Below are 13,294 nucleotides of genomic sequence, written 5' to 3'. Positions count from 1 at the left end.
CAGCAGCAGCAGCAGCAACGATAAACATAAGTCAGCCAAATGAATGCCTGCACCACGCTTGTTGATTCTCTCTATCTTCTTCTCATTCGGTCGGTTGGTTGCTCATTCGCTAACTAGTTAGCTCGTTCTCATTGCTGTTCCATGTGCAGTGCAGTGTGCCTGTGAACACTTCGAAAGCAATAAACACGAGCTTTGCTATATTTTGTCGGCTTAATCACATTAGAATTATCTGTCGATCAAATCCAACGGAGAAATCGTAAACATTGTTCTTTGACTAGCTTTTCCAACCACATAAAGTGTCAGCTATTTTGAGTGAATTCACATTCATTTTAAAGTTGGCTGTTTTCAATGGTGTGTGTGTGTGTGTGTGTCCTTTTGTGTAATGAATCTTCAACACAAAAATTCCCATGCATTTTCGGAAAAGTGACGAGTTGTACTCGAGCTGAAACGGCTTAAATTCAAAGAGTAATTGAATGAAACAACAATTTTGTACAGCTGACATATAGAGCGATTGACACCACTAAATTAAACCAAATATTTATTTCCATTGTTACACATGTCCAAATATATTTTATTATGTAATAGGGATTTTTTTTCTCTTTCGTACGCACGTGCTTAATGCATGCAAATGTCGAGTTGACCTTTAATTAAATGGAGGATCACGGCTGGTGATAGCATATAAGTTCACTTGGTTTAGATCGGTGACATTCGGTTGGAAATAGCCCATTCGAATGGTACGGTTATGTGGTAAATTAATTGCATCGCGTTCATTAATCGGTTGACGGCATGCGTCACTCTTGTCCACAGCAGCAAATACATGGTCGAATGCATACAGGTAAAAAACAGGACATAATCCATGATTACCAAACGGAAATGGCCTAGCCGAATTGTTTACAAAAGATAAACAAATATTTGATTATTTTGATTTTTGAAGAAAAAGCATACACAACATGGTAATGGTGGCAGAGTGATGAACCAAAGAAGAAAAACAAAACAGAAACAAGGCCATCATGTTTATTGAATATAATTCAATTAAAAACACACACACACACACACACACACACACACACACACACACACACACACACATACACACCATATTTCTTTCATTCAACTTTTTACCTTTGACCGATTTGTGATTCGCCGCAATTGCCCATAAGCCAATTTTGATCGCAAGTTCGTTCGCGTGTACCGTAACCACCAGAGGCCGTATGAATACATTGTGAACTAATTGCTGCCTGCCTGGGATCTGCGTTTTTCGAACCATCGAAACCTGGACCAGCTGGCTCACACACTGCAAGACGAAAAATGCAAATTCAACATAAACTAACTCAAACTAAATCTCCTGAGAAATGCACGTATTTGAACGGAATATTCACCCGTTCACACACGTTATACGTTAATTTGTTCGAATAAAAGCAATTCAACACGATGTTTTTCTAACCACATAAATCACATATTTAAATGATAAAGTGCTTTAACTTGTTCATCAATTTAATGGTGGATAAACATGAAATTTCGCTAGAAAAGCCACTTATAATTTCAAAACTAATGGAAATCAATTTGGAAATTTAACATTTCAAAACTGAAATTGAAAGCAATTTAGAAATGTGATGTAATGAACAATTTGATGGAATCGAGCCCGTATGCCTTTTATCGCGATGAATATGACTCACAATGAATGGTTCCAATTTGTTTGGGACCGAAATCCGTAGCAGCTTTTGTAATTAAACGTGCACCAAATGAAAATCCAAACAGATAAGCGGCGGATGAATCGAACGACAAGTCTCTCAGCACTTTCATTTTATCGGTCAAAATTTGAGCAATCGCCTTGAAATTTATCAACAAAAATCCATAGTCTTCGTTCTGGAAAAAGAAATGATTGTCAACAGACACAGTACACATATAATTTTACCAACATTTGAATTATAAACAAGAGGAATTTGTGTCTTTGTGTGTATGAGAGCGCGCGCGTGCAATTGTGCATTGTTTTATTTGTGCATAGGAAATTGCGCCTGAAAGCTCTAACATGTTCTATTTAGACATGTTTGTACATTCACACGTGGTACAAAAGCAAATATATTGTGTGTCGTTGACGGCAAAGCCAACCCGAAATGAAAAAAAAAACTGTCAGACTTACATAGTCGCGATAATCCATGCATATGATGCATCCGCCTCTGTGTGCTATCAACTCTGAAATGAACACATTGCAACAGAGAGAAATTAGTTCGATCCTCATGGATTGTGTTCTAAGTACTACATGCTTAGCGGCTGTGTAATGCATTCTTAGTTGTTGTGTGTGTACAAATGACCCAATTTTCTATGAGCTTTGAAATAAATCACGCGCAAAGAATGCATTTTACACAAAACAAATTTATATATTTATGCATGGAACTTCAACTATGTATATACACGTTGGTGTATACGTTGTTGCCACATACTTTCTCGCAACTCTTTGGACCACGATGTGTTGCAACTCTCCCTCCAACCATGCACCTAATGGGTTAAATTTGTATTTCCATTTAATTAGTACACTGTTTAAATTAATTGGAAAATACTTTTGTTTTGCCATAAAAATTGCACACAAAAAAAAACAATGAGTGAAAAAATAAAATGCGAACAATCATTGCGTATTTTTTGGTTGGCCAACATTCAGCGAGTGCATCCTCCAGCACGTCGTCTTTTGATGTGGAAACCATCACCTCGGTGTTGCTGTAAAAAATAAAATTATTTAAAAAAAAAAAAACACTAAAATATTGACTCGATGCAAAATGAGACGAAAAAAAAAACACCGAGGCGTGCGAAAAACAGAGAGGAAGCGAGGGCGAGAGAAAATAAATACTCAATTAAGAGCAATAAAAACAACAATTATGGGACGAAATGTGAATTCACAGCATAATTTTGTGATAATAGTGGCTTTTTTCCCTTGCTTTTTACACTCATTTTTTCACTTTGTCTCTTCTCGTATTTGCGCGATCGTTGAGAAATGTTACCAAGTTAGGCACAACGAGAGAAACAAACGAGCAACAGAAAAAAATGGCTTTTAAATTTCTCGTCTCGTCTATTCAAATGGACTTTTAGTGGTGGTATGAGGAGGCCGCGAGACCAAAAGCAACAAAATTCAGATTTTCTCATTAAAAATTATTACTACACATTTGACAAACAAAACACGCAGCCAAAACTTCCTCATTTCATCTCGTTATTCGGTGTTTCACGCTCCTTCTTCCTCTCTCTCTCTCTCTCATTCTTTCGCCTCCCTCTTTCTCTATTTATTGGCATCATTTGCAATTTTAATGTCGAATTTTTGCGCGTTGATAATTTCATACTTATTATCATAAATAATAAATTTGGTACGACGCTCCAGAGTGTTTCGTTCAGCAGCAAATGTTGTTGAAATTAATGCGAACAGTGCACTAGTGATCGCTGTTGTTATAACGAGAATGCTGGCTGTTTTCATATTGTTTTTTTGTTTCTGGTTCAGTTCAGTTGTTGAAATGGCCAAACCGACGAAAAAATTACGGCGAGAGTGCGATAGAGAGCGAATTTTCAATGTTCGTCACTCGAAATGAGTTTAGATGTCGAGAGCGAAAAATATCGGAAATGTTAAATAAAATGGCTGGCAAAACAGGAAAAAAATGAACTTTTTTCTCTTATTCCCCAGATATAAAAAGAAAACAGTGTCTATTTCTGCTTTTAACGCAGCAGGAAAGAGCCAGAGTAAAATGAAAATTTCAAAAGAATAAATAAACGCGGTGTGGTGCGGACAAACGAACGAATGAACGACGCGAAGTGGACGGAACACTGTCTTTTTAAGCAGCACAAACTGTAATCACACTAGAGAATGACACGGTGGAAATGTCGAAAATTGAACGATTCCGTGCGCGAGAGCACGAGTAAAACGTGATGCAAACCGACGAGAGACTAATTGATTTTGAATTCGGTGCGAAACATGGCCTCTCTATTTAAAGTCGCTGGGCTTAAAAATGGTGCTATTTCGACCATCATTCTATTTTTGAAAATATCGAGCACACATTATTCGGCATTGTACTTATTCATTTACATTGCAAAATTTGGTACAATAAATTCAAACAATAATGATAACGAGGAAAGTAAATTTAATGGCTTTACATACATCCGAACTAGAAGAGTGATACGTTATCAGTGAAACTCATGCTATTCACTCCCGTTTTTGGCATATTTTTTTTTCTCGGTTGTTGTTGCTGTTGTAGATGGGCGCATTCTGATTTTTTTTTTTGCCTTTTAGAAATTTCGGCAAATACATCGGCCCAATTTTGTGCAACGAACTCAAAACATTATACCACCTGGTGAAATCCATAATTCAAGATAAGACCCGAAAAAAAACATACAACTGAAATGCAAACAACACATCGTCAATTTATTTTGGTTCGTGCGTTTTACTCTCGTCTAGTTTTCAAGTACGCGTGCAAGTACAAGTACAGACGAGTAAAAACAAACAAACAAAAAAACCGCACAATGAGATTCGTAATTTTTTTTTGTTTCTCCTCCGAATGTGTGCGTTGTTTTTTTTCCAGGAGATTTTCATGAAAAGACAATAATGATGGACAATTTGTTATGCAAAGCATTTTAATGCATGTAAAATTATCCGTATCACAGCACACAACGGTTGCGCGAATGTAAAACGGGCCCCGGTTGAAAAACATCAAACAACCGTTGCAAGAGTCGCAATACAATACGGTCACACAAAACTGTTCATTTCACAATTATCACACATACGCACACACACACACACACACACACACATGCGCCCACTCGTATTCTCTTGGTGCTGCAAACTTTTAGCCGTTCGTTTATTCGTTTGCGCGCTGTGTTCATTTTTGCTGTGCGTTGTTCTTTTTTTCTCTCTCTCGTTCGTCAGCATGTGTCGTACTTGTTTCTTTTGGTAATTAAATGACAATGTAAATGGGATATATACTATATCGAGTACCGCAGTGTACAGTGCTTTTTCAAAGTTTCACTTCTTATTCGTTCACGCTTTTTTCCCGCCGCGCGCCGCGCTCTTTTCTCTCTCTGCCTTGTTCTCAAAAATTTGGTCGTTCTTTTATGTGCAACCATGACCAAGGTTTTCGTTCAATGAAATGTTGGAACTCGAAAACTTCTAATTGAACGCCACATCTGCTGGAAAGTCTTATACACTAGCTAAAGTTCAAATTGTGACTCTTGCAACATTTTTCCCTTCATCTTGTTGTCTTTGTCTTTCTTTCTCTTTCTCTCTCTCTCTCTCTCTCTCTCTCTCTCCCACTCTCTTTCTCACTCTCTCTCTCTGCCTCTGTATCGCTTCCTCATATACACATTTCAGCTCTCTTTTTGCCGCTCACGCATCATTGTTGTGAGATGAATTATTGCTTACATATATAATAAACTTTCCATTGTCACATACATCCGAATTGCTGTTGATTTGCATTACATTTTACCAGCCAAAAATTGCAATGAAATTGCGTCGCTGCCAACAATTTCAAAGTTGTCGCAAGTGAGCGACACACAAAAGAAACAATTGCGTTCTTACAAAATAAATGTACAGCGTATACAGACACACACAATGTGTATAAAACACCTACAAGTTTTCGTTTCTTTTTTTTTTCTTCGTTGATTCTGTGTGCGGAAGTTTAAATCGCCGCTTATTCGCGCGCACACACACACACTCGGCGATAACGGTGTCAAGGGGTTTGAGATGTACACCGAAATTTGTGCACAGAAGAGTGAAATTTTAATATAATTTTCGTAAATGTTTTATGAACAGTTTCAGACGGATCAAACTCACGCCACGGGATTCAAACCATGGTTGAAAAGAATAATGCATGCGATTTTTTCTTCCCTCTATTTACTGTTGATGTTGTTCTCTTCTTTGCTCATCCGCTCACATTTATTTATTAAGGAGTTGTTCAGTTTTATTGCCAGTTCTTGCATGAAAATCAACACTTTGCAGCATCCTTTCTCACGCACACCTACACACAAGCACAGCCAGCTAAAAACAAAAGTAACGACAGAAAAACATCCTTCAACAACCGGTTTTTATTCCGCGAAAGTAATCACGGTAAAATGGCAGGGCTCAATATCAGACTAAGTCATGCGTGCAGAGATCATTTTGCATGCTTTGGAGCGTCAGTCTGGATTAACTTCTCACTAGGCAACATCCGACGTGCAAACGAATGAACAAGAAGTGGGAAATGAGAGAAAATAAGAAAAGAGCGGCAGGATAAGAAGAAGAAGAAGAAGAAGAAGATGATAGACGTGAAGGAATGAAAAATTGCATAAATAGGCATGAATTGTATACAACTTGTGTCACTGATTTATTTTCACCGATGTGCGATATTAAAAAGCTACGACGTTCGCAACAGCTCCAAATCTGTAACAACACACGGCTGCTATTGCATTTCATTAATGCCACAAAATCAAGAGATCAATATCGGGTCGCCATCGACGTATCCATTTTTCATCGCATCACTTCATGTTTCACAATAAGATTTTGCGGCATTCGGCTAGAAAGACGACGGTTTTGGGGTTGGTGTGATCGATTCGGGTGGCTAGAAGCGCGGACGAAAATTGAGATTAATGTGACTGCCGCAACATTCTCCCAAAATCATCAATTTAATTGATGCTTTGAAATCGAACTCAAATCAAATTCTCGAAAACGCACTCAAGCCTATACTGATTACAAATACCTCGCTCACTTACCCATTCGCATAAACACGTACCCACTTTTTCTGTTCTACTTTCTCTCCCTCTCTCCCTTGCTCTGCGTCTCGTTCAGTTTAACTCGTCCTTTCCAGTATTTTTGATCTGTTTGGTTGTGAGTGTGATTTATCCAGCATTTGTTAATAAATGACATTCCAAATCTTTGTGCTAATAAATGATGTGCCATTTTTTACTTGAACATAGACCAACTTTCTTTTTATTGCTCTGGCACGTTTGAATACAATTCGATCATCGTATCTCTCAAGGCACACTCAAAGAAATAGACAAACCAACACCAACGCAGGCACACAAAATAATAAATGTGAAGGCGAAAGTTGGGCCAATAGCCAAAAGGATTCCAAACTAACTCCAAGCGCACACAATGTGCAAATACTTTCTGATGGACAGTAAAAGTATCTATGTCCATTCACGGAATATAGTTTAATTAAGAGCAAACAATAGAGCGCACCAAATGAATTAAATGGCAAAAAGGAGACTGCAAAAATCTATATAAATACGGTATTTTCTCGACCATCAGACGAATAATGTGAGAGATAGAAAAGAGAAACCTGAGCCCATTATGGGGAGCCAACACACAAGCAAAAGAAGAGCGGCGGAGAGCGAGGATGGGGAGAGAGAGAGAGAGAGAGAGAGAGAGAGATCTATCGAAACATCTCTTTAAAATTAAGTTCAGTTTGACGTATGAGTGAGCAATTTCAATGTCATCAGCGTCGTTTCTGCGGGGCCGATGTTGCTATTCTCTTTGGTAACTTAATGTCATCGAATTTCCGTTCATTTTGCAAGAGCTGCTCCATGTAACCACGAATTGTCGGAGCTGTGATTAATGATGTTCAACATCTAGAGTTATCGAGCGCACGGCTTTTTTTTTCCTCTCATCCTCTATCACCGTGTGCTCTCTCACACTCTTCATCGTTCCCACTCTTATTTTTGCGTTTGCATCCAAGAAGTCGTATTCGAGAGAGCGAAACAAGTAAGAAAAAACCGTCCAGTGTAGCACAGATAAACGATAAGGACGATGGAAGGAGGCGAAAACGGCACAAAATGAAGAAATAAGACGGAGCAAAGCGTAAAAAAAAGAACGTGAAAGAAAGCATTAAACAATAAAAACAATGAAATTTTCCACCATCATTATTATTCATTGTGGTTCAATCTTGCCAAGTCTACTCTGTATACATATTTCTCGTGTTGTGTCGCTCGCCGTACGGCGTACGGAAATATATTTTAGCTTTGGTGTGAATACAAAACTGCTTGCAAATTTAACGTTTCACATCATCTTTGGCTTAATTTTCTTTTAATAAGCGAAAACACTCAGCATTCGAGGTGAATGTCATTGCTGTGGCATGACGTTGCGCCACTGTTCGCTTCAAGTAACAGACAGAAAAAAAAATTGTTTTCATTTGAACGTATCTCTCATTTTCTACGTTTAGGTTGATTTATATTCATCGTAACTTTTTAATAGGCATTACATTAAACATTTGTGTAAATTCATTTTTTTCAGCTCAATCTGCTCTGTTATCTTAATATTTTATTATTATGATTATTTCTTCATATTTTTTTTTCTCTTCTACTTGCAGAATTGTGCGATGCAGCAGTTCGTATACAGGCTGCATTCCGTGGACACTTAGCTCGCAAGACCGGTGGTGACGACAAAGATCTACAGGAAATCACCAAAAAAGTAGCCGAGGAATTAGATATCGACTTAAATGACCCGGAATTGAACAAGGCAGCGACTAAAATACAAGCTTCGTTCCGTGGTCACAAAGTTCGCAAAGATACCACCGCTTAAATGCTTTAACACAGCACCACCAACAACAACAACAACAACAACAACCAAAAAAAAACTCGGCTTGTATTAGAGCATATTCAACGGTGTGTATTCTAGAATATACCCATTCTTGCGAAAGAAAGAGAGAGAAAAACAAACAAAACACTCACATCAACTTTTCCGCAAATTTAAATCACAACAACAGAAAAAGACAGAAAAAAATAAAAGAAAACAATTTAAAACAACAACAACAACCAACCAACAACACAAATTTTTAAAATGCTGCACGACAAATTGCACCTCTTTACTTTATGTAGTTCTTTTCTAATTAATGAATTAATGTCTAGAATGTTCGTATCAATTAAATTTTTGCTTGTTTTTTCATTTTTATTTTACAACTGGAAGAGAACACACTCACACACTCACAAACAGAGCAAAACAAAGAGAAAATTCTCAACTTAAACAAATTGTCAGAACTAACACACAAAAAATGATGATGATGATGATCAAGTTGTATACAGTGTCTATCTATTTTTAATACCATTTTTCTTCAAACACATAGAATCGACACACATACTGACAAAAACGCCATCCGAAAAATATTTTTTCATATTAAAAAATGGAACTGTTCTTTGACTCACAACTGACACATTTTAACAAACTTAATGAAAAGCTTTTGCCGTTATATTACAATGACCCAATGGAATTGCAGACGAAAGCGGGTAGTGTGTGTGTGTGTGTGTGTGTATGTTGTGGACACAATTCAAACGAAATGGATTTGAACACATTGCCATCAATTGTGATCACACGGCATATTTCGGTCACTATTAAATTTCGTTAGTCAATCAGTTGTTAATTGAACGTCATTAGTCTCGATTTAACTGGAAAATGCTTATTTGGTCCTAAAAAAAGCAACAACAAATTTATCCAATTTATACATTAAATCTAAAATTACAGGCTAATGACGTGTGCATTTGTTGCGATACATGTTCATATGCCGATGATTTCATGTGAATTTACCAAATCAAGCCAATTTGATCGAGACAAAACTCGTGAACGAAATACCATTTTCAACGAAATTCACAGTCGTGTTTCGCCGCAATGCCAACATTCATTTCGAACAGAAGTAACCATTTTGAGCCATTCATTCCAGTCAATTTCAGTTTCCAGTTACTGGAATTTATTTCAGTGTGACAATAATTCATAGTGGCGAAGCGTTACGACTACGCGTACCACTACGAACCACTACGTTTAGGGAATTAGTGAACGTAGTACTACGCGTACTCGTAACGCTTCGCCACTAGGCAATAATTGGCAAAGTAATTGTTTTTGAGAATTTCAAATTGATTTTTCTCGTCGAAAATTCCAAGTAGATTTTATTGATTGTATTGTATTCATTAGGCATCGTAATCAGTCAATTATTGATTGAAGTCTTTTCTTCTTCTGTTTGTTTTCTGGTGGATTTTACCAGAATTTCGCCATATTTCAAGATTTCAAGGCCATTCAACAACAACAACAATCAAATAATCAAATGATTTATTATTTTAACACACCGAAATTCCATTATTTTCATCGTAAGAAGTACGTGTTTATTTTGGCAAGCTGCGCAAATATACCAACGTAAATATTCTCATGGCCACAATGGGGACTATCACACAATTCAATTCACGAGAACGAACAACAACAACACAAATTAAACCATTCACAATTATTGCATTTTATAGAGAGAGAAAGAGAGAGGGAGATGTATAAATTGATTTTGCCATCGTCGCTGTCGCTGTCGTCGCCACACTGCAATGGGTTCATTTGTGAATAATAAAAAGAAAAATTGAAAAGTGCAGAAAGAGAGCTTAACTGGAGTGCATTCCTGACCCTTAGCCACTTATTTTCTCTGGCCAATCGTCAATTCATTACCAAAACCAATTGTAATAACCATCCATTTATGAGTTGCTATTTTACGATAGGGATACAACAGCAACAACAACCGAACAACAAAAGTGTCTTGATTTTATATCCTTGATATATTGATTCGATATTTGTACTGAATGAATCATTGAATCATTGACATTTTGTTTTTTTTTTCTTCGTCTTCTTCCGCTTCGATACGACAAACAAATCAAAGCGAACAAGAGAAAAGCAGAAAGAGAGAGAGAGAGAGAGAGAGAGAGAGAGAGAGAGGAGAGCGAAGACAAAAAGATAGAACAACTAAAATAATATCGTGAAGCAATGACTCTTTTCATAAGACATATTTTTATTAGTCGTAAATGTACTTTTCGCAATTTCCATCATAAACCATGAACTATTCGAAGTTTTGTTGAGTCGTTTTTTCCACGCTTATTTCCCGAAATAAAAGAGAGTAAAACCGATGAATTGCTAAACATGTAAAACATGTTCTTGGTTATTCAAAGCACAGCGGTTGCTGAAATCAACACGCGTTACCACTGCAAGATCGTATGAGATGAGCACGAGTTCTAGACTATAAAATGTCATTCGGTCGAGCGACCAGAAGCGTGTAATGTGTGTGTGTGTGTGTGTGTGTGTGTGTGTTTGTGCGTGTGAGCGATAGAGTGAGATCAGAACATAATCTGGGCCAATCTGGCTATGTGGTAAAAAATGATACATACATATATACCGCTTAAGTTTCCGCTGCGTGTCTTTTCATACACCACTTTTGCTAACAACCAACTTGGTTCACACAGTACTCGCTTAGCACGTGACGCAACGAAAAAAGGACACATTCTCTCTGTCTCTCACATTCACTCACTTAACACATGCGTCTCTCTCTCTCGCTCCTCATCTCTTGCTCTCTCTCTCTCTCTTTTGCCAATGTGTGCTGGTGTGTGTGTGCCGGAAAAACAAACATGGAATTCTATTTTTTTCAGTCGATCCTCAAAAAGCTTTGACCGCATTGAATTGTTGCTTAGAAGCAAAATACGCGCTAAACCTATATCTCCTGATCTAAATACAAAAGCACTTCAAACATATACACAAACAAACAAACAAAAACACAGAGAGAGAGATTCGAAATGAGCATGGAATTGGCATACGTTCAAGTAATAATAATAATAATAATAATAAATTTCTTTTGCGACAACAAATAAATATGAAAAAAAATGCTTTTTACATTTACGTTTTGTGTCTTTTTGTTTTGGGTTTTTCAGTTGTTGTTTTTTTTGCGTTCACATTTGTTTTTTCTCCATAGATTAGATTTTAAGCTGGACTTGTAGTGTGATTATTAAACTGTAGAGATTGGCAAATCATATTCACGCTAACAGCAACAACAACAACAAAAATAAAAACCGCATGGGTTATATCTTATGTGTCGACACAATCTAAACAAACAAACAAAAAACGAGAGAAAAATCCCAGTGTCAACATATAATATATTGATGAAGATAACCCTCCCTCCACTAAAATTCTCTTATATATCTAAATATATATATGAAAATACTTTTTTTTTGTTGATTGGTGAGTGTGTGTGCATGTGTATGCGCGCCGAAAGATAATAATGATTTACCATTAACGTGTGTTTAAAAAGTTTTAGAGCAGCGGCGGTAGCAGCAGCAGCAGCAACAGCAGTTAAGTCTCCTTATGTGTAAAATCATTTGGAAACAATGTTTAGATTTTTAGTGATTAGCTGAACAAACAGAGAGGAAACCAAACTAAACCACAAAAAAAAGCTACAACAAACAAACCATACACACACAAACCAGGGAAATTTAATTTTCAATTCAAACAAAATTCGTTTCTTTTGTCATTCAAAACCCATCCCTTCGTCCTCTGTATTCAATCAACTTGGAAATTATCGATTGCGAGGCTTTCGGCGATTTTTTAGCTTTGACATTTCAAAGCGAAACGAACACAAAATCATGTTCACCATGACCAAACCGTGGAAATGGACACTTCAAATGGGATAACCGTGTTGAACGAATGAATTTTCCGAGAAATAAAAAAAACACAACAACCACAAATTAAACACAACAAGCATGCGACAACAAACACAATAAGATAGAAAAAAAAATAAACAAACACCGTGCAGATGACATATATCAGTCATCGGCATGAAAAAAATACCATTCTTACAAAACAAACATTTCAAATTGGTGAAAAAAGAAGTGAAGAGAAAGAGAAAAAAAAATACGTGAAGAAAATAGCGTCAATTTTCTACGTCTAATTCAACTCAAGACTGTTTATTTTTCTTTTTCTTTTCCTTTTTACTTCTACTTCTTCTTCTTCTACCTTTTAAACAATTTCAGTTCCAGAATTTATTCAAATTTGTTATGTATATACTGCCTACTCCTCCTATCGTTTCTAACGCAAAAAAAAACTCGTCCATGCTCGGCATATCGCAGTTTTCCTCCCGTCGCAATGACAACAATTAAGTCAATTCAAAACGTATAACTTACCCAAAACCAAAAGCTTCGCAATCATCACCGGTACCGGTAGCCAGCAAAGATAAAAAAAACCCATGAAAAGATTTAAAATCCAAGCAAATAAGACACAAAAAAAAATCTCTAATTTTCAAATTTTAAATGAAATAGAATGAATGCTTTTAAAAGAAAATAAACTTAAATTTAGAGCCCAAATTCAGAATATTATTAAAATTTGATGATTTATGTAAAAACAAAAAAAATAGTGATAAAGATAAAGAAAAATGGAACGATTTAAAGAGAAAAAACTACCAAATAAATTAATCAGAAAATTGTAACATCCTCACTGTCAACATGAATGATGTTTCATTTGGATGGCACCGCCTTCCACAAACTCTTATCTTCTTCTTCTTTTTTCAGCTGT

At 36.6% G+C, this 13,294-nt stretch overlaps 2 protein-coding genes across 6 annotated transcripts in view; one reads left to right on the top strand and one right to left on the bottom strand.

Moving 5' to 3' along the window:
• LOC129576779 (uncharacterized) overlaps positions 1 to 13,223 on the top strand; it is a 55,180-nt gene extending 41,957 nt beyond the window's left edge. For all 5 annotated transcript variants that reach the window (XM_055462452.1, XM_055462455.1, XM_055462456.1 and 2 more), the window contains exon 4: positions 8,310 to 13,223. In XM_055462452.1, coding sequence (XP_055318427.1) covers positions 8,310 to 8,521 — 212 coding nt within the window. In that variant the 3' untranslated portion in view covers positions 8,522 to 13,223. The remainder of the gene's footprint in view (positions 1 to 8,309) is intronic.
• Positions 514 to 3,905, bottom strand: LOC129576778 (pancreatic lipase-related protein 2-like). The gene is made up of 7 exons (XM_055462451.1): positions 3,327 to 3,905; positions 2,622 to 2,712; positions 2,442 to 2,496; positions 2,141 to 2,193; positions 1,677 to 1,866; positions 1,123 to 1,294; positions 514 to 878 (listed from the first exon to the last, which is right to left on the bottom strand). The coding sequence occupies exons 1-7, from the start codon at positions 3,455 to 3,457 to the stop codon at positions 644 to 646; spliced, it is 927 nt and encodes a 308-aa protein (XP_055318426.1). The 5' UTR covers positions 3,458 to 3,905; the 3' UTR covers positions 514 to 643.
• Positions 13,224 to 13,294: the final 71 nt, after the last annotated feature.

This window comes from Sitodiplosis mosellana, unplaced genomic scaffold, assembly GCF_009176505.1.
Source record: "Sitodiplosis mosellana isolate CC-2019 unplaced genomic scaffold, AAFC_SMos_1.0 Smas_scaffold_6191, whole genome shotgun sequence".
NCBI lineage: Eukaryota > Metazoa > Arthropoda > Insecta > Diptera > Cecidomyiidae > Sitodiplosis > Sitodiplosis mosellana.
Note: the sequence above shows the minus strand (reverse complement) of the source record. Positions and strands in the feature narration are given on the sequence as shown.

Bases quoted from the DNA above. Each gene is read 5' to 3' on its own strand.
- LOC129576778 (XM_055462451.1), bottom strand. From the start codon at position 3,457: ATGAAAACAGCCAGCATTCTCGTTATAACAACAGCGATCACTAGTGCA. The intron at 2,713-3,326 runs GTATGAAATTAT...TATTTTTTACAG, and splicing joins TTTATTATTTATGATAATAA to CAACACCGAGGTGATGGTTT. The intron at 2,194-2,441 runs GTATGTGGCAAC...TGTTCATTTCAG, and splicing joins GTCCAAAGAGTTGCGAGAAA to AGTTGATAGCACACAGAGGC.